This window comes from Balaenoptera ricei, chromosome 9, assembly GCF_028023285.1.
Source record: "Balaenoptera ricei isolate mBalRic1 chromosome 9, mBalRic1.hap2, whole genome shotgun sequence".
Taxonomy (NCBI): Eukaryota; Metazoa; Chordata; class Mammalia; order Artiodactyla; family Balaenopteridae; genus Balaenoptera; species Balaenoptera ricei.
In genome coordinates, this window is record NC_082647.1 from 27794446 (window position 1) to 27820070 (window position 25625).

At 40.8% G+C, this 25625-nt stretch overlaps 2 protein-coding genes across 6 annotated transcripts in view; both read right to left on the reverse strand.

Annotated features, from left to right (window-relative positions):
- Positions 1–3741: 3741 nt before the first annotated feature.
- Positions 3742–11734, reverse strand: LMOD2 (leiomodin 2). The gene is made up of 3 exons (XM_059933480.1): positions 11344–11734; positions 4601–5956; positions 3742–4098 (listed from the first exon to the last, which is right to left on the reverse strand). Exons 1-3 carry the CDS (start codon positions 11614–11616, stop codon positions 4072–4074), a joined length of 1656 nt encoding a protein of 551 aa, XP_059789463.1. The 5' UTR covers positions 11617–11734; the 3' UTR covers positions 3742–4071.
- Positions 11735–22574: 10840 nt separating this feature from the next.
- The window catches only part of ASB15 (ankyrin repeat and SOCS box containing 15), a 32086-nt gene continuing 29035 nt past the window's right edge, over positions 22575–25625 (reverse strand). For all 5 annotated transcript variants that reach the window (XM_059933482.1, XM_059933484.1, XM_059933487.1 and 2 more), the window contains one exon: positions 22575–25376. In XM_059933482.1, coding sequence (XP_059789465.1) covers positions 25204–25376 — 173 coding nt within the window. In that variant the 3' untranslated portion in view covers positions 22575–25203. The remainder of the gene's footprint in view (positions 25377–25625) is intronic.

Below are 25625 nucleotides of genomic sequence, written 5' to 3' on the forward strand. Positions count from 1 at the left end.
TTAAAAAGTTAGAATAACTCAAAAAGATAAGTTGGAACAAACTAAATTCCAACATCAGCGGTCTAATCAAAATAACCTGAATATCCAAGTTATTAAAATTGCTTAAATAAAATATGGTAGGCTATGTAATGGTATGTGTGTTATTTCCCCCTTTTTGTAGAAAAAAAGTTATATGTGTGTTTAAATATGCATTAAGAAGGATCTAAAAGGATATACACTAAAGGGTTATCAGTAGTTCTGTGTGGGTGAGACTTTGGGGATTCTTTATGTTTTTTACCTTATCTGTATATTCTAGTTTTTCTTAATGATCACATACTTTTTTGCAAAAAGAAAAGACCATACTGAAACTACATACTAGTACTATTCTTAATCCACCAAAATTATCAATACTAGAAAAAAAACTAAAATATTAAACCTGTCACATTCTTGTTTTTATAGAATTACATTAACCCTATGATTTTCTACCATTTTCTATAATACCCTGTTTTCTCAAACTCAGATGTCTCTCTTCATTCATCACCCCTACCATTTGATTCCTTTTTTAGCCTGGTATCTTCTCTTTAAAAATCCAAAACAAGTGTCACCTTCCCTGAGAAGCTTCTCTTGACCCCTTATCTGTTTTTGGTCCAGGGTCTGTGGTAAACTGTGGCTCACAAGTCAAATGCATTCAACATTTGTTTTGTCCAGTCTGCAGACTAAGGAGAGTTTTAACATGTTTTAATAGCTGAAAAAAAATCAAAGAAGAAAATGAACAACACATGAAAATTATATGGAATTTGAATTTTAGTGTCCATAAATAAAGTTGTATTAGCACACCAGCACACTCATTCACTTACGTATTGTCTGTGGCTGTTTTCACCCTACGACGGCAGAGCTGAATAGCTGTGACAAACACCAAATGGCCCACAAAATCTAAAATATTTAAATATTTTATATGCTGTTTTAAATATCTCTGGCTCTTTACAGAAGAAGTATGCTAAGCCCAGCTTGAGCTGATTAGGCTTCCTCAGTGCTCATATAGGACCCTACACCAGCCTCTAGCTCAGTTCTTACTGCGTATTCTGGAAGGAATGAGGATCCTCATTGCTGGGCACTGGAGGACACTTTCTAATTCAACTTGGTCTCCCCAGCATCGAGGAGAGTGCCTCATTCACAGGGGGTACCTGATACACAGACACACGATGCACGAAAGAATGGTGTCAGCTCCCTCTCCTATACTGTAAGTGACAGGAGGACAGGCGTCTTATCTCCTTCGTTCACTGTGTATCCTCAGCATCCAGAAGTATCTGGAACATGGTAGGCACTCAGAAAATAGTTGTGGAAGTTGGGTGTGTCCGTATTGGTACCATATTTCTGAGTTTTGTAATTCTTACCTCAGTTCTTTGTCTTTTACATCCGCTATTTGATGACTGATAGAGACAAAACCCCACCTTCCAAACCTCAGAGAAACAAAGAAAAGACAGTGTGAACTTGTCTGGAAATGAAGTAGTTAAGAGGTCTTTTCAAGAATGTATCGATTTACCCCAGTCTTCAGTGCCTCTCAATACGGCCACTGCCATCTGTTATTACCTCTTCCCTCTCACTCACTTGGAGCAACTACATACATCACGGCAGGTATGAAATCACTGAGTTATTGAATACCTGTGGCAGCAGGGCTCAAGAAGCAGGGTGAGACTCGGCGTCCTGGCCCTGTTTCAATCAGGATGAGGCGTACTTTAAGAGATTAGTGTGCAGATATAAATCATGGTCTAAACACTTCATCTGGTCTTGGACAGGCTCTCTCCCAGTGAGCTGGACGCTCTTTAGAGCGGATGAACTAACCGGTCTTCATACCAGCTCCGTGAGGTTGCAGGAAGGATGAACTCAGGATCCCTGTTCTGTGCAGAGGAGTCATGACAACTTGCCTGTTTACAGTGCTGTATTCTGAAATCACATCCTAGAAATGCTTTTCCTGAATGAAAAACGTGCCAACTTAGTGCCTGACCATATCACACTTGTCTTATTAGGGGCTTTGTAATATTTTGTTTTGTGGGTTGACTGTGAGGATATCTTTATTTACATTTTGTGAAGTGCCTCGTAAGTGCACGCTGCTCTCTCCCGAAGCCCAAAAATTTCCAGCAAAGCAGTCTTTTAAAACGTGAAGGAGAGAATATTTGTCTCCCAATCACTTCTGGTGAGAAGGCCTGGCAGGTTTCCACAGCCCTAGCAGCTCCCAGCAGCCCAGGAACTAGCCTCTCCCTCCTGGTTCTACACACCCTCTTTTTCTGGGATTCACACATGGTTTTATCAAAGGACCCTTTTATCAGCAACCATTTGCCCCTCTGCCTCATCATGATGGAGCTGAAAGCTGTTTGCATTCAGAAGAGCCCCGTCCTCATGCACACACAAAGGCCAGGGGAAAGGAAGGTCAGTCTTGGCTTTCTGTCCTAAATTCACTACACACACACACACACACACACACCCCCACACACACACCCGTACACACCTTTTAAAAACCTACATTTTAGCTTTTATTTCTTTGTGCAACAATAAAGAACATGATTGTAAACACTAGTGAGAAGGGGTAAAATAGTGAAGTCACTACTAAGGGAAACTGAAATCCCCACTGTTATTCTAAGAACAGGGAGCCTTCGTAGGGTGGGGCGTTTGAGCCCGGAAGCAAGCAGAGACGGGCAGCGATGCAGAAGGAGCACAGGCTTCTGAAACACACAGGCTCCCAGACAACCCCAGCCCCTCTGAGCCTGGCTTTCCTCATGGACTAACCGGGGAGAGCACCTTTTAATGTTGCTGTGAAAAGTACACAACTTAGTTCTGAAAATGTCAGTCACTCCCTACACAAAGTCAGGAAACAGTTATTAAACGGGTGGCCCAGGGAGCTCGCCAGGACCACTGTCATACTCTGTAGGACACAAAGGAAACACTGCTAATCATAGATAATACAAAGGACTTTAGAGGAGATTTATAGCTTTCATAAACTGGAGAGGAGCACTAGGGTGGAATGAAGGGAATCTCTGATAGGTCTTTCTCTTATCTGAATTCAGATCTTTCTTGAGTGAGAGGGAGGTGGGGTAGAATGATTGCAAATACATGTACCCTTGTCCCTGGATGTGTGTTGTGGACTCTGACATCACTGCTATGTATTCAGAGCACAAAAAGGCTGAGACCCATTAAACTAAAGCTCATCCAGGGAGAGCTTAAAGGAGACTTGAACGGTGAAATCTTTAGCATCAGCCTCAAGATAGCTCTGAATTCGGGGGGGGGGGGGGCGCCTATCTTCCAGACGTTCCCTTAGCACTTACTTCCTCTCTACCAAGAGATTTCTAACTTTCAACTGTTTTTTTTTTTTTCTTCTTCTTCCAGAAATAGTTGGTTTTAATTATAAATGATTGAATGACTTCTGGGTACCTATCAGCCTTATGGAAATATGGGAGTGTCAGCTGCCATCCTGGGTCCAATATCCATGCATCTAAGATGATAATGGTCAGTTTGGGGTCTTTTCCCAAGCTTTTATCTCACTACCAAAAAGACTTTTAAGAAGGTTCTTGATTCCAGACCTTCAGAGAGAGCTCTGATCAGATTTTCTTAGACATGAGAAAACAAAGGCAAATGCTAACGACCCAAACCTTTGGGGGGGGGGGCGGCTGAGAATGTAATATTTTTAATATTTAGCAAGGTCACATACCTGACAGATGTGAATATCAATTTACAAAAAAAAATTAGTTTGTTTAAAAAAAACCCGAAAAACTTCAATCCAGATTTATTGGGATTACAAAAATAACAGCACATTTCATTAACTCATTACAGCTCAGAATTACCAACACAGCCAGAGCATGTTTAAATAAACTGCTTCTTGCCAATACAAATCTCATGACATAAAAAAGAAGTTTATTTTCATATTTACAGAAGAAACATGCAGGTAGTTTCTTAAAATTCTCTTTGGAATTAATGGGTGAGGCTACTTTTAAAGTCAGAGAACATTTCAAATTGAAGAAGGTATTTTAGAAACATCTCACAATGCATTTTATCTAATACCACTGAATAATTCTTCATCCTCTTCTAAAGATCGGGTTTTTATCGCAGAGCTTCTGGAACCTCCACCTACAAAAATAGGGGATTTTCTTTCAATAAAAACGGTACAAATGATAAAGTGAAAAAAATATCTGTAGAGTATGTCTTTAGCAGTATTCTCCAGGAAGAACTCAGATATAGATTATTGCTGGGTGGTACTCAAATTTTATATTATAAGGTAGGTTTTAAATCACTTGCAACTCTGTGGTAAAATTTTTGACAAGTGATGAATCTTTTCTGGAATGTAGATGATACGCCCTGACTTTCTTATTAAGGAAATCGGGATTTTTTTAGATTGAAGTATCTTAAGATGAGCCTGGCCCTTAAAAGACTGAGATGCCATGAAGGTGGCACATCTCTCAAATGGAAATGTGCTATCTGGTGAACTGCTCCAAATTTGGTAGCCTGCTGGCATACTAAAACATTTAAAATAGTGATTAAGTATTTGAGAGGCGACTTTGGTACCCTTGTGCGGCGGCGGCCGGCTCCTGTCCTAGGTCTGCGCCCCAGGGTCTGCCCTTGGGTTACTTACGCGCTTTAGCTGTCTCATGCTGCTTCCCCGAATAGCTTCCATGAGATTCTCGTGAACTGATCTCTGTGGGGTAGAAGGTTGGGAACTGTCTTCCATTTTCTTCTGCTGCACTGACCTCAGGGAATTTCTACTTTCCTTTAGGATACTGTTTGGCTGTTTCTTAGCCTTTTTCCCTTTTTTCTTTTTCTGTCCATTTTGTAAGGCCCGCTGGGCGCTCTCCTGCTGTTTGATGACTTCTGCGATGTTCCGCGTGATGAGCTTCTTCTCTGGGAGCGGAGGGGGCGGAGGCGGAGGAGGAGGGGGGGGCAGCCTTTCGGGAGGAAGAGGGGGCGGCGGCGGCGGAGGAGGAGGGGACGGGGCCACCGGAGATGGAGGACGGCTCCTCACAATTTGGACTTTCTTGGGGAGCTTGGGGGATGACCGGGGAGAGGGCCTGGGGGATGCGAGAGGTGAAGAGCCGGGCGTTCCTCTTCTCCAGACTTTGGTCCTAAGGTTGGCTCCTGCCTCGTACCCCTCCTGCTGCTTTTGCTCCTGCATCCGCTTCTGCCGCTGTTTATCCATGTTTCTGGTCAAGAGGCTGGTCATGCTCATTCTTGGTCCTGGGAGCTCGAAATGGTAACCCAGCCTCAGCAGCGTGGTGTTGTCCCTCAGCAGCTTGACGATCTCCATCTCCACCTGGCTGCCCATGATGTGCCTTTGGTTGTGGAAGCGCAGCTCGGCGAGCACGGGGTTGTGCTGCAGAGCCCTCATGATGGCCAAGATGCCCCTGCCCGTGATGAAGTTGGACTCGATGTTGACGCTGGTGATGTGACGGTTGACTCGGAGCATTTCCGCGATGGCAGTGGCCACGCTGTCGTCGGCGCGCGTGTTGGCCAGACTGAAGGTCTTCACCACCGTGTTGGCCTTGAGGGCCTCCGCGAAGCGGGTGAGGGTCTGCGACGTGATGTTCTCGATATTGTTCAGATTGACTTCCGTGGTGTCGGGGTCATTGCTTTTCACCTTTTCCAGGGCATCCTCGATCACCGTCGGGTTTCCACAGGGGTGGATGGCAGCCGGGGACTCTGTGTTCCTTCCGCTGTGGCCGTTGGTCAGATGGATGTTTTCAATTTGACTTTTAAACGTCTCTGGCCTCGAGCTGTCGGAACTGACACTACCGTAATGTACAGATCCATTCATCCCTTTCTCGTTTTCAATCGTTCTTTCCTCTCCTTCGCTGTCCTCTTCCTCCTCGTCGTCCTCCTCCTCGGCCTCCTCGGCCTCGGCCTCCTCTTCCGTATACACCTCCTCAGAAACCTCACTGTTACTTTCGGTAAAGATAAGCTCTTCCTCACTCTCCTCCTTGTCTTCTTCTGCAACCTAAAGAGCATGATATCATCATTAAGTTCGTCATTTCTAAGCACATTTTTAAAATTTACGAAAGTAACACGTGGTTTTGCAATACATACATGGATCAAATCATCATGTTGTCCATCTAAAACTCATACAATGTGATATGTCAATTACATCTCGGTCAATTTTTTAAAAAGTAACACACAGTGGGCTTCCCTGGTGGTGCAGTGGCTGAGAATCTGCCTGCTAATGCAGGGGACAAGGGTTCGAGCCCTGGTCTGGGAAGATCCCACATGCCGCGGAGCAACTGGGCCCGTGAGCCACAACTACTGAGCCTGCGCGTCTGGAGCCTGTGCTCCGCAACAAGAGAGGCCGCGATAGTGAGAGGCCCGCGCACCGCGATGAAGAGTGGCCCCCGCTTGCCACAACTAGAGAAAGCCCTCGCACAGAAACGAAGACCCAACACAGCCATAAATAAAATAAATAAATAAATTTAAAAAGAAAAATAAAAAAAGTAACACACAGCAAGTAATACGGAAGTATATAAGAAAAAAAGTTCATCACCACCTTCTGATCTCTCTAGTTTGGGTGACCAAGGTTAATATTTCCTTGCATAGCCCAACAGCTTTTTCTACAAACGTTTCTTTTGTTTTCTGCAAAATAAATATCCAGAATGCAGTTTATTGAATAAAAGTTTGCTAGCATTTTACCAGTTTGAACAGATACGTCGGAACTTCTGCTCTGGAAAGCCCTTGATAAAATGTTTGTTCCCTTAACTACCTCTTCTGAACTACTTGACTCCTAGTCTATTACAGTTTAGCAAATTCGACTATCCCTTAGGGAATCACCCCTCTGTCCTTCCTTATTTCTCCATCCCAAACATACAAGTGACAACAAAAATATACAACAGGTTCGTGGGTTCCCTTTCTTAATGCTCAAAAATTCTTCCCCCAATTTGCCTCCTATAGCCTATGTGACAGGAGCCCAGAGCCCCCTGCCCTGTCCTGTCTCAGTGTAGACAGAGGCGGGGCATGTCCCTCTGGGGTAGAGCCTGGCACAGGGTCTCAGAGACCCTGCAGCACCTGAAAGCTGAGGCGGTCTCTGTCCTTCCTCTGGGGAAGGAAGCAAAGGGGGCAGGGCTGCCGTTCAGGGCAGCAGCAGGTCAAAACCCAGCTCTCTGCAGAAACTCAATCAGGTCACCCTTTTCAGCAAATCAGCTTGAAATCTCATGTTATCACAGGGTTAAATGAGACAGGACTGCAGGAGACACGAGGCGGGAAAGATAATCGCCCTTGGCACCAACTAGATTCCAACCGTAATGTGGAACAGCAGAGAACAGTAGAAAATCTTGAAGCAAGCCACTGCCTCAGCCTGATGGTCTTAAATTAGTTACCAGGTATCAATTATGAGAGACTTTCAGGCAAACACAATTTCATTCCATCTTTGTCTTTCCTGTTTACAAGACTCTTTGTACTGAGAAGCTCAGGTGACCCCATCTTACTTTTTCTTGCTACCTTTTCTGATAAAATAAAAATCTCGAACTTGCTGACACAGTCCGATTTTCTCTAATGCTATCTTTTTAGTCCTTTATTTTCTCTAAAGCCCTGAGATGCTTTCCTGTCCCCAAAGCCTTGATTCTTCCCTCCGTACTGGAAATGTTTTTGACCCCAGCCCGAGGCATATGGAATGAGCTTTGGAAAACACTGTGCTGGTCTCCAGGTTTGCTTGCCCAGTTGCTACCACAAAATAGCCTCCAGTTATCCACTTGTTTGGAGTGGCAGGCACCAAGTGATGGCCTGGGGAAGGGGTCAGCCACTCCTGGGTTGGCTCCTCCAGTCTTAACTTACTCACTTGTTCAGGAGCAGGAGGGAGAGTGATACTGTGTGTGTGTGTGTGTGTGTGTGTGTGTGTGTGTGTGTGTTGTAAGTATATGTTTTTAGCTGTTTCAGTATTTGGAGGAGAGGGACCTGTCACAAAATTCAAGGTATACTGCCTGTCATGCCACCATTAAATTGTACCCTCTAGTTTTTAAAAAGAACTTTAGGCTTTATCTGCAAGAGATGTTTTCCCCTTAAATGTATCTGGAGAAGTCATATGAGAAACTGTTATCCAGCAATGAGTTGTCCTGTAACATATAAATGACATTTCCTCCAGAAATGTCTTTGACACCTCCTCAAATTATCCTTGTGATGTGTTCCCACAGTGTTGTACTTCCTCCAATAAAGTACCTATTTAATGATTTGTCATTTTTCTCAACAGACTGTTTGTGGGGTGAGGGCAAGGATGATGTCTGTTTTGCTCACCTTGCACAGTGCTCAGCACGTAGTAGGGACTCAATAAAATTTGTTAACGGAATGGCTCTAAATTGACATTGGTTAACAGTCCCTGAGAGTCAGGACAAGGCCTAGGAGAAAAGTACTGATGGGGCTGGGGTCGGGGGAAGGTGACCAACTGTCCTGGTTTGCCCAGGACTGAAAGGTATCCCAGGAAGCAGAGTTTTTAGTTCTAAAATCTAGATAGTCCCGGACAATCTGAGATGGTTAGTCACCCTAGGTGGGGGACATCTAAGAGAAGAACAGCGGAAGGGAGAAAGGTGTCTAGAGAGGGAGGAAGGAGGATGTAAAAACAATCATTGCCTACTTTCAAAATTATTCTGGCATTTGTACTGACTGCACTGTTCCAGATCACCTATCTGCCACTGCTCTGTAGTTAACCCAGATCCTTGCAGGAATAGGGGGGGGGATGGTGGAGGGGCGGGGCATGAGGTGCTGGGGGGCGATGTTGGTACCCTTAGGGCATAAATTAGGCAAAAAGAAGAAGGTGTCTAACCATTTCTCCTCATTACCTCCCTGGCACCATTACATGAACAAGGAGTCTTGGTTCCGTTCTGGTTCTGGTTCTACCCATAAAGAGTGGGTTGATTTTAGACAAATCACTAAAGCTCTGTGGAGGGGAGTCTCAAAGAAACTGCAGTAGAGTTGAGTGGCTCTCAAACCAGTGTGTGTCATAATCACCCAGAGGGCTTGTGAGGCCACACCGTGCTGGGCCCCATTCCCAGAGTTGCTCATTCAGCAGGTCTGGGGGAGTCCTAGAATTAGTAGTTCTAAGAAGATCCCAGGTGATGTTGTTATTACCCACATTCTGAGAATCACAGTCTTTGTGCCAACAGAACTTGGTTTGAATTTCAGCCAGAAGCTGTTAATCTCAAATGAGCTTCTTAACCTCTCCTAGTCTCAGTTCTCACGTCCAGAAGGTAAGAATTCAGTGAAGTAAAATGAATGTACTCATTGGCACCTATGCCTGAAGCCCGGCAGACACTCAAGCTAGGGGAGCTAGATCTTTGGATTGACAAGGCCCCTTGGAGCTGTTTAATGCAGGATAAGTTTGTGTGCGTCCAGCTGGGCAGAGGCTGTCATTCCCTAGGGGTTGAACATGATTTTCACAAGCATTTACAGAGCCAGTAGTAGCCTGATAATCGTCTCCTTCTCATGGTCCGTACTGGGCTGCTCTTCACTTACGCTGCCGTCCCCCTCCCCCAGCAGCCACCAGTCAGCTGCTTTGAGCTTTTTCCTGGAGTGGAAATGGATTGACACCCTCCACTGGCAAGCTTCTGCACAGCACTCCTTGTGACTCCAGAGATAACTAGCCAGCAGGGAAAGGGTAGCGGGAGAAAAGTTAACTAGCTGAGAAAGGAATCGAAGTTTATCAACATACAGCCTCTCTAATTGAGCTGATAAGCTATTGGCAGGGATCAGGGATCAGCAAAACCTTTGGCAGGAGCTAGTGGGTTCCATCAACAGCTGACAACAGGCTTTGCCCTTTGTTTCCCACTGATCTCAAGACATTATGACATTAAATGCCTCTGCTGGGTTATTGCTCCAATGGCTATCTGTCCTGGACATTATGAGGCAATTTTAATCTTTTTATTAAGGAAAATCTTTAAGAACTCTTAGGAAAATGTCATACTTCTTATATTTGATCAGATTTTGGACACACATTTCCACATCAGAAAAAAAAAAAAAAGACCTCTGAAAATCATGGTTGTGGAGGAACTGACCAACCCAAATCCTGGCACATCATGTGTATCCTTCCTTCTCACCACCACCCCACTCCTTCAGCCCCTCAATGCAGGCAGCCACCGTGGCCTTGGCAGATCCTGGCCTGATCCCAGTGGCCCTTCCTGCGATGATTGACATGGACAAAGCTCACACATATCTTGCTAAAAATGTGGCCAACACACCCTATCATCAAGATCATCTAACAGCGCCTAGATTAGTACCATGGAAGTCTCGCCATTGGCTTTGGGCCATTTTGATTTGAGATGATTCCAGTGGAGCACAGAGGTATTAAACTGTCGCTCCTGACCAGTATTCTTCCACAAATTCAGGAATTTGTTATTTTGACATTCTTATTGTCATTACTATAATATTTTCCCAGGGCTTAGTCTTTTGAACTTCCTTCTGTGAATGATTCATTTGGCAAATTCAAGGTAACTGTTTACAGGTCAGAGAACAAGAGCTTAATAGGTCTGACCTCTAATATAAGCACATTTCCTGGCCTTAGAATCACCATTATAAAATAGAACAGAATCTTAGAGATCATCTACGCAGGCATGCTTAACCTGGGTCCTTAGGTGGGTTTCAGGATGTGTGTCATCATTTTGAAATTCTATGTAAAATTTGTGTATGTTTACACAAGCACACGTTCATTTTCTTAAGAAGGTCCATAACTTAGCAAAATCTCAAAAGGGTGTTTGATTCACAAAAGAAACACTGGATCCAGTGTCCTCCATCAACAGATGGGAAAGAGAACCCTGCAGAAGTGACTATCTGTTGAAGATCTTACAAGTTAGGCACAGAGCAGGGAGTAGAAGTAAGGTCCCCTGACTCTCAGCCCCATATACTTCTCACCACCCCACACCTCCTGCTGTTGGAAAAAAAGAATTATTTTTACTGGAGTCACCATCACAGTCCAAGCAACCAGAGTACACACTTTTGTCTTTATAGAAGAAAATAAATGTAGTTAACCACTATATATATACACACACACACACATATCTATACACATATATAAATACATCTGCATTTCTATTATGCCACATCCCCAACTTATAACTCAAATTAGACTTACGTTTGGCAAAATATTTAAACCCATGCTTTGCTTGTGCATTATTTTCTTCTTGAAGATCCCATCCTTGTCAATCATAGGACCCCCAACTAAGAATTTTACATATAATCCATTGGGTGGCCATAAAGTTAGATGACTATTTCAGCCTGAGAAGATTTTCAATAGCAGCTACAAGTGGGTTATAAGAAAAGAAGAGTGAGGAGGGCTGAAAAGTTAGAAAAAACAGCTTCCTGGGTTCGGGGTAGGGCCGTGGGAGCAGCTAAAGAAAAAAAAATCTGAGAGCCTACCTTTCCACACTCCCCCAGCCTCTCCTTCTCCAAGAGTTTCTGGGACTCCTTTTCCCAATAGGCCATCAGTGCCTCTCTGCTGAATGTCCCCGTGGGTGTTTTCTCGGTCAGGCTCTTTTGCCTCATCCCCACGGGAAGGCTGTGATCAGGTTCAATATCTTCCAGCTCCCTCTCTAGCTCCTTCAGCTCCTCGGCAGACAGGGAGGCCAGGAGTTCATCCTCATCGATGGATTCATATTTGCTAAGTCCTCTCCTGTAGCCGAAGGTAGACATGGTCCCTGCTCTGTCAGACCCACAAGGAGCTCCGTGCACGAGGCATTCAAGGCAGCCGGCAGCAGGCAGGGGAAGCAAGTAGGTAGGCTGGTTAGCAACTGGTGCTGGGAGTGCCTGCGATAGCCTTTTAAGAGTGGTGGTACAGGCTGTGACAATGCAGAGAGGGGTGAAGACATAGGCTGTTTTAAGCATCAGACGTCAGCTAGACATTTGAACACAAAGAATGTCACATCGGTGGTGGATGGAGGTCTCGGAACCAGTGGGGATTATTCACATACTGGCCAGGGACATATTTAGCTGAGCCTGATAGCTCATGAGGACAGGCAGACAGTGCCTCAGATATGGAGTAGCCCAGTTCTTGCTTTGTATTCAAACAACAAGGGGGTAAAATTTATTTTGAAAATGACTCGCTACCACCACCATGGTCATGAAAATGTTCTTTCCTTATAATCTCCCAGGATGAGAAATGACTGCACATCCCCCTAGAGTAGTTATTCTGTTTCTCTTAAAAACATATTGCGGGTGGCATTGATGGGAACAGAAGGCTATAATAATATAGCACTTTCCTATTTACCTTGCATTTTGCAGTTTGCAAAGCACTTCAATGTAATTTTCCTAATCATAAGTCCTGTGAGATGACTTACATTATCCTCCTTTACAGATTTTGGCAACTGAGGCTCTGAGAAATTAAGTGAAAAAGTCAGACACCTAGAAGGGGAGAAGTAGCTCTCTCCTCTGCACAAAATGGTTTCCTTCTCCTCACCCCTGAATATTAGTAAGCAACTGGATTTGCAACTAAAACTCCAAAAAGACAAATTATAATACTGGGTGTGATTTATTAAGAACTGACCCCGTGCTAGCCTAGTGCTAAGCATTTTATACATTTTATCTCATTTAATTCCACAGTTCTGGAAGGTGTACACTATCACCCATATTTTACTAGTACAGATTCAGAGAGGTTAAGTAACTAGCCCATGACCACAGAGCTAAGAAGTGGTGGAGCTAGAATTTGCAACTAGATTTGCATCTGGGTTGAAAACTGAAGAGATGCTAATTTGAAATTATATATGTGCCCATATTCTTATGAATGTGATGAAATATATACATAGTTTACAAAGCTTCATAAATATGTCATTTTAGCATGCAGATATATAAACATCTGTTAAAATGTATATGCATAGAAATATACATTTATCAACACAAGTATAATATATGTTATTTTGTTTATTCATTCAGCAGTCGGTGAATATTTGGGTTGTTTCCAGGTTTGGTAGTTATAAATAATGTTGCTATGAACACTTAATGTGAAAGTCTTTGTGTAGCCATGTGTTTTCATTTCTCTTGGGTAGGTATGCAGTAGTGGAGCTGCTGAGTTATACGGTAAATTTACGTTTAACTTTTCATGAAACTAATTATTTTCCAAAACGGCTGCACCAATTTACTTTCCCTCCAGCAATGATGAGAGTTCCGGTTTCTCCACATTCTAATTTGTCATTGCTCTTCTTTCTGATTATAGCTATTTCAGTGCCTGTGAAATGGTATCTCATTATAGTTTTAAATTTCATTCCTCAAATAACTAATGATACTGAGCAGCATTTCATGTGTTTATTGGCCATCTTATATCTACTTTGGTAAAATATTCATTCAAATCTTATGCTCAGTTTTAAATTGGGTTATCTTCTTATTACTGAGTTATAAGCGTTCTTTGTATATTTCTGGACTTTATCAGATATATGATTTGCAGATTTTGTCTCCCATTCTGTGAACTGCCTGCTGGTGTCTTTTGAAAAGTGAATGTTTTTAATTTTGATGAAGTCTAGTTTCTCAATTTCTTCTTCTATTGCTTGAGCTTTTGGTATTATAACTAAGGAATCTTTTCCTAACACAAGGTCTGAGAGACTTACTCTTATGTTTTCCTCTAAGTTTTATAGGTTTTGATTTTTATATTTAAGTCTATTACTCATTTTGACTTAATATTTGCATATGTGTAAGGTGATGGTCTAAATTCATCTTTCTGTATACAGATGTCCAATTGTCTTAGGTTTTTTTTTTTTTTTTGGAGGACTATGCCTTCTCCTATTGAATTGCACTGGTGCCTTTGTGGAAAATTAATTGGCCTCAAATGTAGGGGTTTATTTCTGGTCAGTCAGTTATGTTCTATAGATCTGTAAGTCTATTTTCTTATGACAATACCACCTAGGCATAATTACTATAGCTTTGTAGTATGTATTGAAACCAGGAAGTGTAAGTCCTCCAACTTTTTTTTTTTGCAAGAATGTTTTGGCTAACTATTTATGACCTTAACTCATTGTGGCAGTCTGCCTCCCAAAATAACTATGACTCTTTTAAATGATACTAGTGAGAGAGATGATTATGATATTAGAAATGATGAGTTCATTGTTTTTTTTGTGGCTTCTAGCATATACCTTTGTGTAGCCTTTGTGGTAACACATCTTTTTAATGTGAAAATGGGTTTGATTTTTGGAAATGACATCAAATTATTATATCCAAATCTGGTGAATAAGATGAGTTATTCAGCTGAATAATGACATTTTAGGTTAAAAAATGATGATTACAACTATGTAAAAACCTATGTGTTCTTTCAAAAAAAAGATGAAAAAATACATTAAAATAATAGTACAGGTTCATTTCTTCAACAATTATGTATTAGGCACATATGCTATGTTGACCAGTATACAAATTTAGAGATATGCAATTATGTACAAAAAAATGAAATTTTGTTTTATTCTTTCTCTCTTGTTTGTAACTTTTCTGTAATATTTTAGTATTATTTTTATTCAACAACTTATTGAACATCTGACACTCTGTGTCAGATTCTAATTTAAGAGCTGGAGTTAGAGCACTGAAGAAAACCAACAAAGTCCCTTCCTTCATGGAATTTATAGTCTTGTTGGGGGAGACAGACAATATGTAAATAAACAAGTAAATACAGAACATATCAGACAGAAGCTCAATGAACAGAAATAAATCAGGGTAAACGGGAAGAAAGAAGATTGTGAGGGTAATATTTCATGTAGGAAAGATCTCTGTTTTAATACGGTGACATTTGAGCACAGACCTGGAGAAGTGAGGGCTTGATGCAGATTATAATACACAATTAATGTGACTGTAAAATAATGACTCAGATATTCTTGGAATCACAGATTCTCAGCTTTTTAAGGGACTTTGAAACATATCAATCCCCTATCACTTCTATAAATGGTCATCTAGTGTTTGCTTGAACACTTTCAGTGAAAATTGTACATTACCAAAAATTCATTCCATTGTAGGATGGCTCAAATCATTAGAAAATTCTTTTTTCTATTGTGTCGAAACTGATCTCTTGAAAAATCACTACACATATATTTTAGTTTTCTCATTGGATCAACCCAGAATAAATATGGTCTCGTGTGAGTTTCCTCTTCCAAATCTTGGGTGGCCCATGAATGACTCTGAAAATAACTCTGGAAGAGGAGACATTAAAGTGTTTTGCTCTGTGGCAGCATCATTGAAAAAATTATGGCCTCTCAAGACACTACCTTAAGAACAATGGTCATTCAGATATTCTAATATTTATGTTACAAATCACTCTGATTACGATAATAATCACAACTCCTGGATGATCTTAGTTCACTGGATCCCTCTTTACATTTTCTCCAGAGACTTTAAATCCATTGGATAAAATTCTGCTGAGTAATTAAACATCACTGCCTAACCCTGGCCAGACCTAGGTATGATGAATAATTTAGATTTCTTTTCAACCTTGTCTACACTGAGGGAAAAAATCCCAGTCATATGTGATCCTAGCATCAGCATTTTCTGTTTTGGGATTTTTACCTGATCACACTGTGTTTTTGAGTAGAATTGCTTTTTAGCGTCCACAATACTATAAGCCTTCTGAAGATTTGCATTTTCTTTTTTAAAAAATCTCTGTCTTGGAGAGAATTATTTTCATGCTTCTTGATTGTCAATCTGATACACACTATTTCCCAGGACATCAGCAATTCCCTTTTTAGTGAAAACAGTGTTTTTTTTTCTTTCAACCTTTTTTTCCCTTTAGTTTCCTCTCAAAAATGCTATTATTTGTTTCTTTATTCAACACCCATTTACCAAATACCTGCTGTGTGGATAGGTACTGTGCTGGAAGCTAGGATTATAAACAGAAAAATAGAAATTGATCTAGTCCCTGCCCTCAGGAGCTCATACTCCTGGGAGAGAGGCAGACAGCTGACAGTAACACAGTGCAGTGACAGCTTTGCCAAGGTGCCAGCAAGACAAGAGCGGTGGAATAAATACAGATGAAGAAGCAAGGCAGCCCACGTGGGTGCAGTCAGAGAAGGCACAGGAGCCCTAAAGAGATTTCCTGGCAGAGAGAGCAGCCTCCGGAGCAAACGCACAGGAGTATGAAAACAAAACATAACATAACATAACAAACAAAACAAAAACATAACAAAAACAGGGCATTCTTTGGTATAGAGGTGGGGAGGAGGTGGAGCTAGGCAGAAACTGGCCTCCCCTGCAACTCTTTTTTTTTGTAGCCACCACCGTCATGCCTGGCACCTGGTAGATGCATATCGATGTTGAATATTTTTTGTTTGAAGGGCCAGGTCAAGGAGTTTTGGACTTTATTATCATCTAAAGTTAAGTGGAAATCTCTAACATTATCCCATAGCCAGAATTTGCCTTCTTAAATACAGGCAACTGTTAATCAGCAAGTGTCCTCGTGTTAATGAAGACTCAGCAAGAGCAAAACTCATCAGCATCTCCAAAAATCAGCACTACTAGCCCTGCCAACAGATCTGGTATTTCAATAAATAACATGTTTAGGCAGTGATCAGAGACCTCCTAACTTCACTTGTAAGTAATAACTACTTCAGCCTAATGCTCGGCAAGGCAGGAGACTCTCTCCCTAAAGGTGAGGTTCTTGGTTTGTACTTTTGGCTCTTATTGTTCAGAAATGTTGAAAGGTCCTATCAATATGTTTTCTTTAATAATCCCCACATTTCAGGAAGAATTTGGTAATTTCAGGAATTGTTCATATTTCAAAATGTTTTGTGCAAACTAGTATATATAGGATGGATAAACAACAAGGTCCTATAATTCCTGAAATTACTTACAAGTGAAGGCCCCCAAACTGACAAATTAGCCCAACTGGTCACTATGTGTTCATATCTCATGATGCCATTTTTGTTCATTTCATGGATCCTTTCTTATTTAAATTGTCCTCAACTGGCTGATGAGGAAACACAAAAATCTATGCCACAGGGTCATTTGCAAGATTGGGAAACTGGAAATTCTCTTATTTTCACAAATGTCAACTGTCTATCTACTGTTAACAAGTCATTCCTAACTTTTTCTTTCTTTCTTTCTTTCTTTCTTTCTTTCTTTCTTTCTTTCTTTCTTTCTTTCTTTTTTTTTTTAAGGCTTAGCTCGTCTCTCTCATTGCACAGGTGCCAGGTTGCTTCCTGAGCCAGATCTAACCTGTTTCTCACTTACGCAGAAGGATTTGGGTTTTCAACATTTCCTGCAGATGGTTGGTCCTAAAGCTGCTGTACTAACGCAATGACCCCCTAAGGAAGTTAAGCTTCCGACTTCACTCAGTCTGGCTGCTAGGAGCTTCTCAGATTAGCTGGAGTCAGGCTCCCGGGAGAATGTCAGGGAAAGGTCAGCCTCAGCACAGACGACAACCAAACAGGCCACGGGGATCAGATGAGAACTGGCAATACCCTTATCAAGTCTTCTCTCTCAGGCTTGGCTGCCAAGCCAGTCTCCCAGCGATGCCAGCTTGTGGTCACGAGCATGAGTCAAATTTAAAATTATTAGAGCTATTTATAAAAATAATATCTTGCAATTATATAATTTATAGTTTACAAAATTCAATGTGCTGGGTAGTCTAACATAGCAATCTGATCTCCTTTTAAAAATTGTGTGTAGCTGACACTTACTACGTGCGAGGCAACACTTGATGAAATAGATACTATGCCTTCCATTTTACAAAGGGTGAAAATGGGTTCTGAAGTTCTGAGAGGTTAAAAAGTCCCTTTAAGCATACCCAGCTAGGAAGTGATAATTAGTCTTATGTTCCATAAGTCCAAGCTGCTTCTCATATTGAGATTTTCTAGTTTGTCATTTCAAAATGTACCATAATAGAAGACAGATGGGATGAAAGACAGAAATTTTTTAATAGCACAGATAATGCTTTCCCTCGTGTGTAGTAGGTTCAAGTATCTTTTGCTGAACGAATTCAAACATGTGAAAATGAGCCCCATGCAAGTAAAGGGAAAGATAAACTGATAATGTTAAAATTGTAAAGACAAAAAAATGGTTTCAGAAAAATACAATAGTGAGGAAAGAAAAGCTGAATTTCCTCAATCAGGTTTTCCAGCTTATGACACAGGTCATAAAAATGGAATTCCACTTACAAAACCGGGAGCAGATTTGATATATATTATATGAAGTCCTAATAAAGGGAATTTTACTTGGGGCGTGCTGGAAGTTCTGAGGCTTTCATTCATTTCATCAACTAGTTTAGTTGTAACCCTGAGTGTTGATATGACAGTTTTGGAAGGTTTGCTCACTGTGTATTAGGAAGAATGATGTGGAGGGTCGGCACCCAAGACCACCCAAGACTTGGATCTGTTCCCCGGGAGGGCTCCCTCCACAGGTTTATGACAATTGTCACTTGAGAAAACTCCAGTCCTGCAGGGAAGTGGTAACTGAAAGGGCAGAACAGCTGAGATCCCACTGTGAAAAGGGGCTAGGAAGGTAAATTCAGTGTCAAAGTCCAGGAATATGGGGACTCGGTGTGCCCAGTGATGGGACAGTCAGTGCTTGAGAGCTGGTGTCTGGTTACTGAGCTTTTTCATTGGCAAATTTATCCAGAAAATCAAAGGCACTGTCTTTTCGCACAGACTCACAGTTCCTCACTGACCTTTCCTTCCACAGTTCCCCTGTGTTCTTGAGATCCACAGCCTTTTGAAAGTTTACCTTCTCTGATTTCCCCTGGAATGCCGTCCCTCCCCCCCATTTCTGCTTGTTTTCCTTTCCACTGAACGCCCTGGGAATCAGAGCTAGTTTTCATGAGTGTTACAAAGGACCCATCTCACGATAACATGATTCCCTGTCAAGGTATGCCCTCAGTGGGACAGGAAAGCTTCATTTTTAGCTCTCCAACCTGTAGGTTTTTGTGTGTTTTGTAAACAATAATAATAGTAATGGTAATAATAAAAGGGGGGGAAGTCCTATTACAACCAGCATGAAAATGTCAGAGGTTAGCAGAGCAGGCTGCATTTGTTTGTGTTTGAGAGCCAGTGAGATTGGTGGACGCGGCAAGCACGGTGCTGCCCTTGAGTGCTGTGTCCTCATCTGCTTTTAATGGTCTTATCAGCAGAGCAAAACTAATAAATCATGTGCTGCCAGCACAAGAACCAAGTGCTTTCCTCTGAGCCAGATGATTCCATTGTTTAGCTGGGCGACCTCAGAGAGGTTGTAAACATGGTACCACCTGTCAGTGAGAGGCATGCTCGTCTTATTTTGTTTTTGTTTTTTTAAGTGATTTATTCAGATGTAGTTTACATACCATAATATTCACTCAACTTTAAGTGTAAAGTTCAATGATTATTTTCAGTAAATTTACCAAGTTGTGCAACCATCGCCACAATAGAATTTTAGAACATTTCCAGTACCCCCAAAGATCCCTATGCCCACTTGCAGTCACCCTTTGTTCCTACCCCCCAAGCACCAGGCAACCACTCATCTGTTTTCTGTCTCTATGTAGTTGCCTTGGCTGGACATTTTATATAAATGGAATCTCGAAATAGTGTTTTTTTGTGTCTGGCTTCTTTCACTCAACTTAATGCTTTTGAGATTTGTCCATGTTGTAGCATGTTGCTGAATAGTAATCCATTGTGTAGATTGGCCATACTGTGTTTAGCCATTCACCACTTGATGGGCGTTTGCATTGTTTCCACTTTTTGGCTATTCTGAACAATGCTCTCCTAATCTGTACTAAAAATGATGGGGTGGAAACGACTTGGGATTTGGAGTCGGGAGTGCCAGACTGCATCCTAGCTCTGGCATATACTACCTTGGTTAACTGTAAAAATGATTTCCTTATCTATAGAGTGGAGTTCATTAACTCCTTTCCTGTCCTCTCCTACAGCAATTGTAAGAATCAAGTGGGATGATGTATGTGAAATGCTTTGTGAACTGTAAAACACAGGACATGTGAAAGCCATTGTTATTGAAGTACTCTTGCTAGAACGTATTAAAATGAACTAGATTTCTCTCAAGATTCTTTCCATATTCATAGAACAAATGATCTGTAGGAAATAACTACCCTTTTCCTTCTATGGACTTGGGGTTCTCACCATCTTTCCCTTACCAAACCCTGTTATTTATAAAGGTTTTAAAATTATTCTACCTCTCTTAAATTTACTTGTATTTTAAACTCTGTTTTTGATTGTCAAATAAAAGTCTTTTTTTCCTGTTGGAGAGAGGATCTTCAGATATCCTAGAATCACTATAGGAAGTTGGACTCTGTACAGTTGCAGTTCAAATTTAATCAGGTCAACCTCCCACTCATAGATTCAATTTCGCCTCTTGGGTACCTCAGGTGATTGTGAAGGTCAGGCCCCCAATAAGGGAGTTGGGGACAGAGTTGAGTCCAGTTGAGGGGCTTCCAATGAGTTAAAGTCTAAGCAAATGTTTCCATCCTCCAGTCAAAGGTGATTAAAATTGTCACTTCATTGAAACAATATTAAACCAATTGGTGTAACTAGATCGTGAGGGCTATTCAAACATTCAGGAACATAGACTGTTGACTATTAAATGTCACGTCTAGTTATTTGACTTCCACAAAGCATGAAAAAGAGTTTCTCTGAGAAGCCAGTTCAGACTTTGCTTCAAACAGAAAGAACCGGATACTGATATCTCACACCCACTCAATCCCCAAGTAAGTATCACATGTATCACCCTCCACACCTTCTACCTTATCCAACACTATGGGCTGCTTCCAAGAAGTTTTATCTTAAATCTCATTGGGACCTCCTGGGATGAAAGACTTCCAAGGCAAGAGAAATGGCTGTCCGTCGTTTACTAGAGTCTGAAAGCACAGAATATGAGCACCCATCCAGTGCCTCTGGTGGAATTCCCTGGTCAATCCGACATTAGAACTCAGGCATTCCCAGTGCCCAGATTCAAATTACTAGACTGTCTCCTTCCAAAAACAGCAAACCCCCAGACATCTTTAGCATTCCCTGAGATTACACAACACAGGCCATTGAGGTCAAATAAGTCTGTTCCTTCTACATATCTTCTCCCCTGAGAAGCCCTTTCTTCCCTTTTAACGATTGATGATTGGGGCTTTACCAAGCAACAGCAGGTGTGGGGTTTTATGCGCTAGGGGCAATTCTCTGCTGTTTTCATTCTGTGCATTTTCTCAAGGTATTTACAGATGATAGTGAGATGCCATCTATATCTCTAACATTATTTTTTTTTCATATTTTCCCATCTAAGCATGACAGTCTTCAGACTTGTGCCATAAGACCAAGGTTCTTGAGGCTTGCAACTCTGGCACTGGCATGGCCACTATGTGACAATAATAATGAGAGCTTGAGTTTCACATGCACTTACTCTGTGTTAGATTTGGTGTTTTTACACTTATCATGTCTCCTTCAAAATCAAGCAGCCAATAATTAGTGGAGCCTGGCTCAAACTAAGGCCAAAAATGTCTGTTTGACTACAAAGTATATGTTCTTACCTACTAAATTATATACAACTGTAGTAATACGCCACACTATAATGCATGCATGTATGTATGTATACTAGATGCGGATATGTCATATATATATGTGCATACATGTGTGTCTGAAAGTATGGATATATGCATGTGGTGTTTGATTTTGTCTCGTAAATAACTGGAAGCAGATTAGAGTTTTTTTGCATTCTAAATAATTTCTGATTGGAAGGTGCCTATATACATAAGAGTAATATGACTTGAACCTAAAATTTCGATAAGAACGTCTAATAAAAGGTCAAGGTTTAAGTGTGTTCTCTATGTCATAAAAGACTCCACCTTTTTTGGGTAGTTTCCATGTTGTCTCACCCCTATGTACTGACTTTTCAAAAACCTGCATCAAAGGGAGTGTTACCTATGAATATTTGCTGTACCACATTTACACAATTGTTTTCACATCTTCTGCGTTGCCATCTTATGCATGGAAACATGTCCTGTGGTTATCTAAAATGATTAAACCATATTCTTCAGGAGGCACTTGTTTTAAATGTGCTTATGAAATTATTGTAAGTCAGAAATGGAAATACTATTTAAAGATCACCTACGGAAAAACTAAACAAGACACACACAAATGAGAAGCCATATCTGCTTCTTTCCAACCAGAGTCTCTGTATGACACAAACAAAATCCACAGTTACCAAAACAGCTATGATCATCTTGGCAGCCTGGGAAGATGTCATCAAAACTCTATCATGTTGATTAAACATGATAGTGGTTAAGCAGGCACCACTGTAGAATGTTTGGCTTCTCCTGAAGCTCACTGGGGAGGAGCAGCTGTTGCCCTCTCCCAGATAAAGTGACATATTCTAGGAGAAACAGAGTCCTAATTAGCTGTAAATTAATTCTCTTACCATCCAGCCCACCCCAAAACAAAAACACTGCTAGAAAATTTCAAAATGTGATAAGAAAAAGATCAAATCCATTTTGGATATAGTGATTGCCTCAATTTCATAGGATATATTTTTCTCCTGCTTCACAAGTACCAAAAGAGCCACTTTCAACCCATAGCCTGTGCAGTGAATTCATATCCTTACATTCAAGTGTTTCTTGAATATATTTACATAAAACACATTAAAGACAATGTCAAACTTTTGTGTACTAGAGTTTATTTAATATCTGAAGTATCCTGAATGTATTTATACAATAATATACTAAATATCAAAGTTTTAGTTTATTTAATATCTGAAGTATCATATGGCACACTTACATCCTTATTTTTAAAATTTATTTAGAGCAATATTTATAGGTAACAATGTATTTTAGCCACAAGTAGGAGAGCAACAGAGGAATCACGAAATCCCATACACAAAACATTATAGTTCTACTTAAATACATTAGAGCTTAATCTATAGGAAAATATATTCTTTAAGGAATAAAAGCTGTTAAAACTATAGCTCTAATTATACAGGTTTTTTTTCATACCTATAACTAGAGCTAAATACAATTTGAAAAGTTCATAAACCAGTGAGGTATTACTATTGAAAGAATACAATAACCCTTAAGATAAAAATAAGAAAAATCTAAAAAGAATGAGTCTAAGTAATTACATTATAAAGCTATATAACCAATTCAGAGACTCAAAACTATCATTTTACCATGAGGTCACTGATTACTTTTGTCTGGGTCTCATATGACATTCGCTCCTTCAGTATATTCAACAAGTAATTTTTGCACTTTCTCTATGCTCTTAGGGAATGTGTTTGGCCCTAAGAAAACACTGCAAAACAAATCAGACATAAACCCTGCCCTCATAGAGCTTACAGTCTAGAGGGGCAGACAGATGGGGAACATAGGCTCCTGTAATACAGCATGAGAAGTGCAGTTCTGGGGCCTCCCATCCTAGAGGAAAGAATACTTAAACTGAGACCTGTAGGATAAAGGATGGAGGGGGGAAGAAGGAGACGGAAAGAGGATTCCAGGCAGAAGAAGAAGAACATGCAAAAACCCTGAGGTGCAAGAGAGTATGGTTTCTTCTATAACAGTGGTTCCCAAATAAAAGACCTCAGAGACTTGTTGGGCCAGAATGAAATTTTCACTCATCAATGGGGAAATGAAGACCAAACTTTAAGTCTTTTCAAAGCGAAAGTCCTTCAATTTTTTTTTAGATTTTTTAAACATTTTATTTATTTATGTATTTATTTATTTATTGGCTGTGCTGTGTGGCATACAGGGTTCTTAGTTCCCCAACCAGGGAATGAACCCGTGACCCCTGCAGTGGAAGCTTGGAGTCCTAACCACTGGACTGCCAGGGAATTCCCCTAAAGTCATTCAATTTTAATAACTGAGTTTAAGGCAGCCCCATTTTCTGGCATTAAAATGACCCCTCTTTTATGAAATGACAGTGATAAATAGATGACCCTATTTTTAAAATTACTAAAAACTACTAACATATAAAATCGAAAAATCTGGGAATCACTGTTCAAAGAATAAACTTCTAAAAGGTGTTAAACATGGTTAAAGAGGACGGGTAAGGGAGATATCAAGAGATAAGGCTAAGCAGGAAGGCAGGGAGTTAGATCATGAAGGGCCATGGAAGAATTTTGGACTTTACCTAAGAGCAATGAGAATGATTTTAAGAGGGGAGTGAAACTTGCTTACATTTGTAAAAGATTACTCTGGGATGTTATGTGTAGAATGTGTGTTAGATAAGGCAAGATAGCAGGGAGAAGGACCAGTTGGGTAGCACTACAGTGTCCCAGGAAGAAAGGAGATAATAGCTGGTATTTGGGCTGAGTTAGTGAAACTGAGTAGGAGATGACTTCATGAAATAAACTTACCAGGACTTGGTGATTTGTTATATTGGGTAAAGAAAATGGGATGGTCAAGGCTGATGTCCAGGCTTTTGACTTGGGAAACTGAATTGATAATTGGGTTAACTATTGAGCTAGAGATGGTAAGAGAAGGAGCCTTTTTGTGGAGGAAGACGGTGGGTTCATTTTGGGACATGCTGAATTTGAGGTATCTTTGTATTCAAAGGTCCTTTAGGCCAATTGTCTACACAGGTCTCAAGCACGTGAGATAAAGCTGAACTTCGGATATAAATTTTACATTTGACAGCATGTAGATAGTAAACAAAACCATGGACATGGATGAAATTTCCCAGAGAACTTAGCATAAAAAAAGGGGACTTAAGACGCATTACTAAAGAGTTGGCAGGAGATGAGCAATGCAGAAAGAAGCCAGAGACAGAGCGGCCAGCGGGGTGGGAAGAGAGCCAAGAGAGCAAGGTATCCGGAGAACTGTTTCCTGGAGGCAGCAGGCAGTCAGTTGCTGCAGGAATCAGTTGAAAGGACTGAAGGATGCTCATTGAAAGTAGCAACAAGCAAGTTGTTAAGGACCTTGAGAAGGGCAGTGGAAGGAGCAGAAGCCAGATTACAGTGAGTGAATCTGCAGACAGGAAAGAGCTCTTTTACGCCGTGTGGCGATAAAATAAAGGAGAGAATGGGGCAGCAACCGGCTGGAGATGTGGGTTTGAGAAAGTGGTTCTTTGTTTTATAAACATAGGAGAGACTTGCTCATGGATATTGTGGGAGTCACTTGATAAGGAGAGTTTGAAGACTTATTGCAAGTGAAGACAATCAATACAAAATATTGACTAGCTTTAAAAAATCACAATGTAAAAGGTCCTTAGAGATGTAAAATATGGTTTTCCCAAAAGAACCCAGGATCCAGTTATAAAATTGTCAGTGGATTTAAATGCACATAAGGGTGTAAAATGGTTCCAAGAAATTCTCTGAAGGAATCTCATTTAAACACATTTTTTAAATCACATTTAAAAATATTATTTTAAATTATGGCAATTTTAGCTCTTGTCCATAGAGATCATACTCTTTAAATAATATGTATCTTTGAATAGTTGGTGGCAGAGAGAGCTTCTCCATTGAGGCTGGCTGGCAGAGTCGCTGGAGTCCCATAAGTCTTCGAATTCTTAACCTACATAAATGCTTTAAGGAGCAGGGATTCTCTAAAGTGAATGGGAAAAACAAGCAAAAAATAAAAACAATATTAATGGATTAACCCGTAAGATACAGACTGTTTTAGAATAATATTAATAGTGTCATTCTAAAGAACAGGCATGCACACGTTAGCAACTGGTGATTTTAAGTAAAATTCAAATTGCAATTAAGCCTTCCAAACCATTCCTCTAGAATGTAAGCTCCATGAAGGCAGACGTTTAGTCTGCCTCTGTGTCAGAAAGAGAGTCTGGCTCCTA

What these genes read in the sequence shown, in the direction of transcription:
- LMOD2 (XM_059933480.1), bottom strand. Translation starts at nt 11,616, where the DNA reads ATGTCTACCTTCGGCTACAGGAGAGGACTTAGCAAATATGAATCCATC. An exon ending in GGCTGGGGGAGTGTGGAAAG is followed by an intron (nt 5,957 to 11,343) that starts GTAGGCTCTCAG and finishes CATGCTCTTTAG; the next exon opens with GTTGCAGAAGAAGACAAGGA. An exon ending in GCATGAGACAGCTAAAGCGC is followed by an intron (nt 4,099 to 4,600) that starts GTAAGTAACCCA and finishes CTATTTTTGTAG; the next exon opens with GTGGAGGTTCCAGAAGCTCT.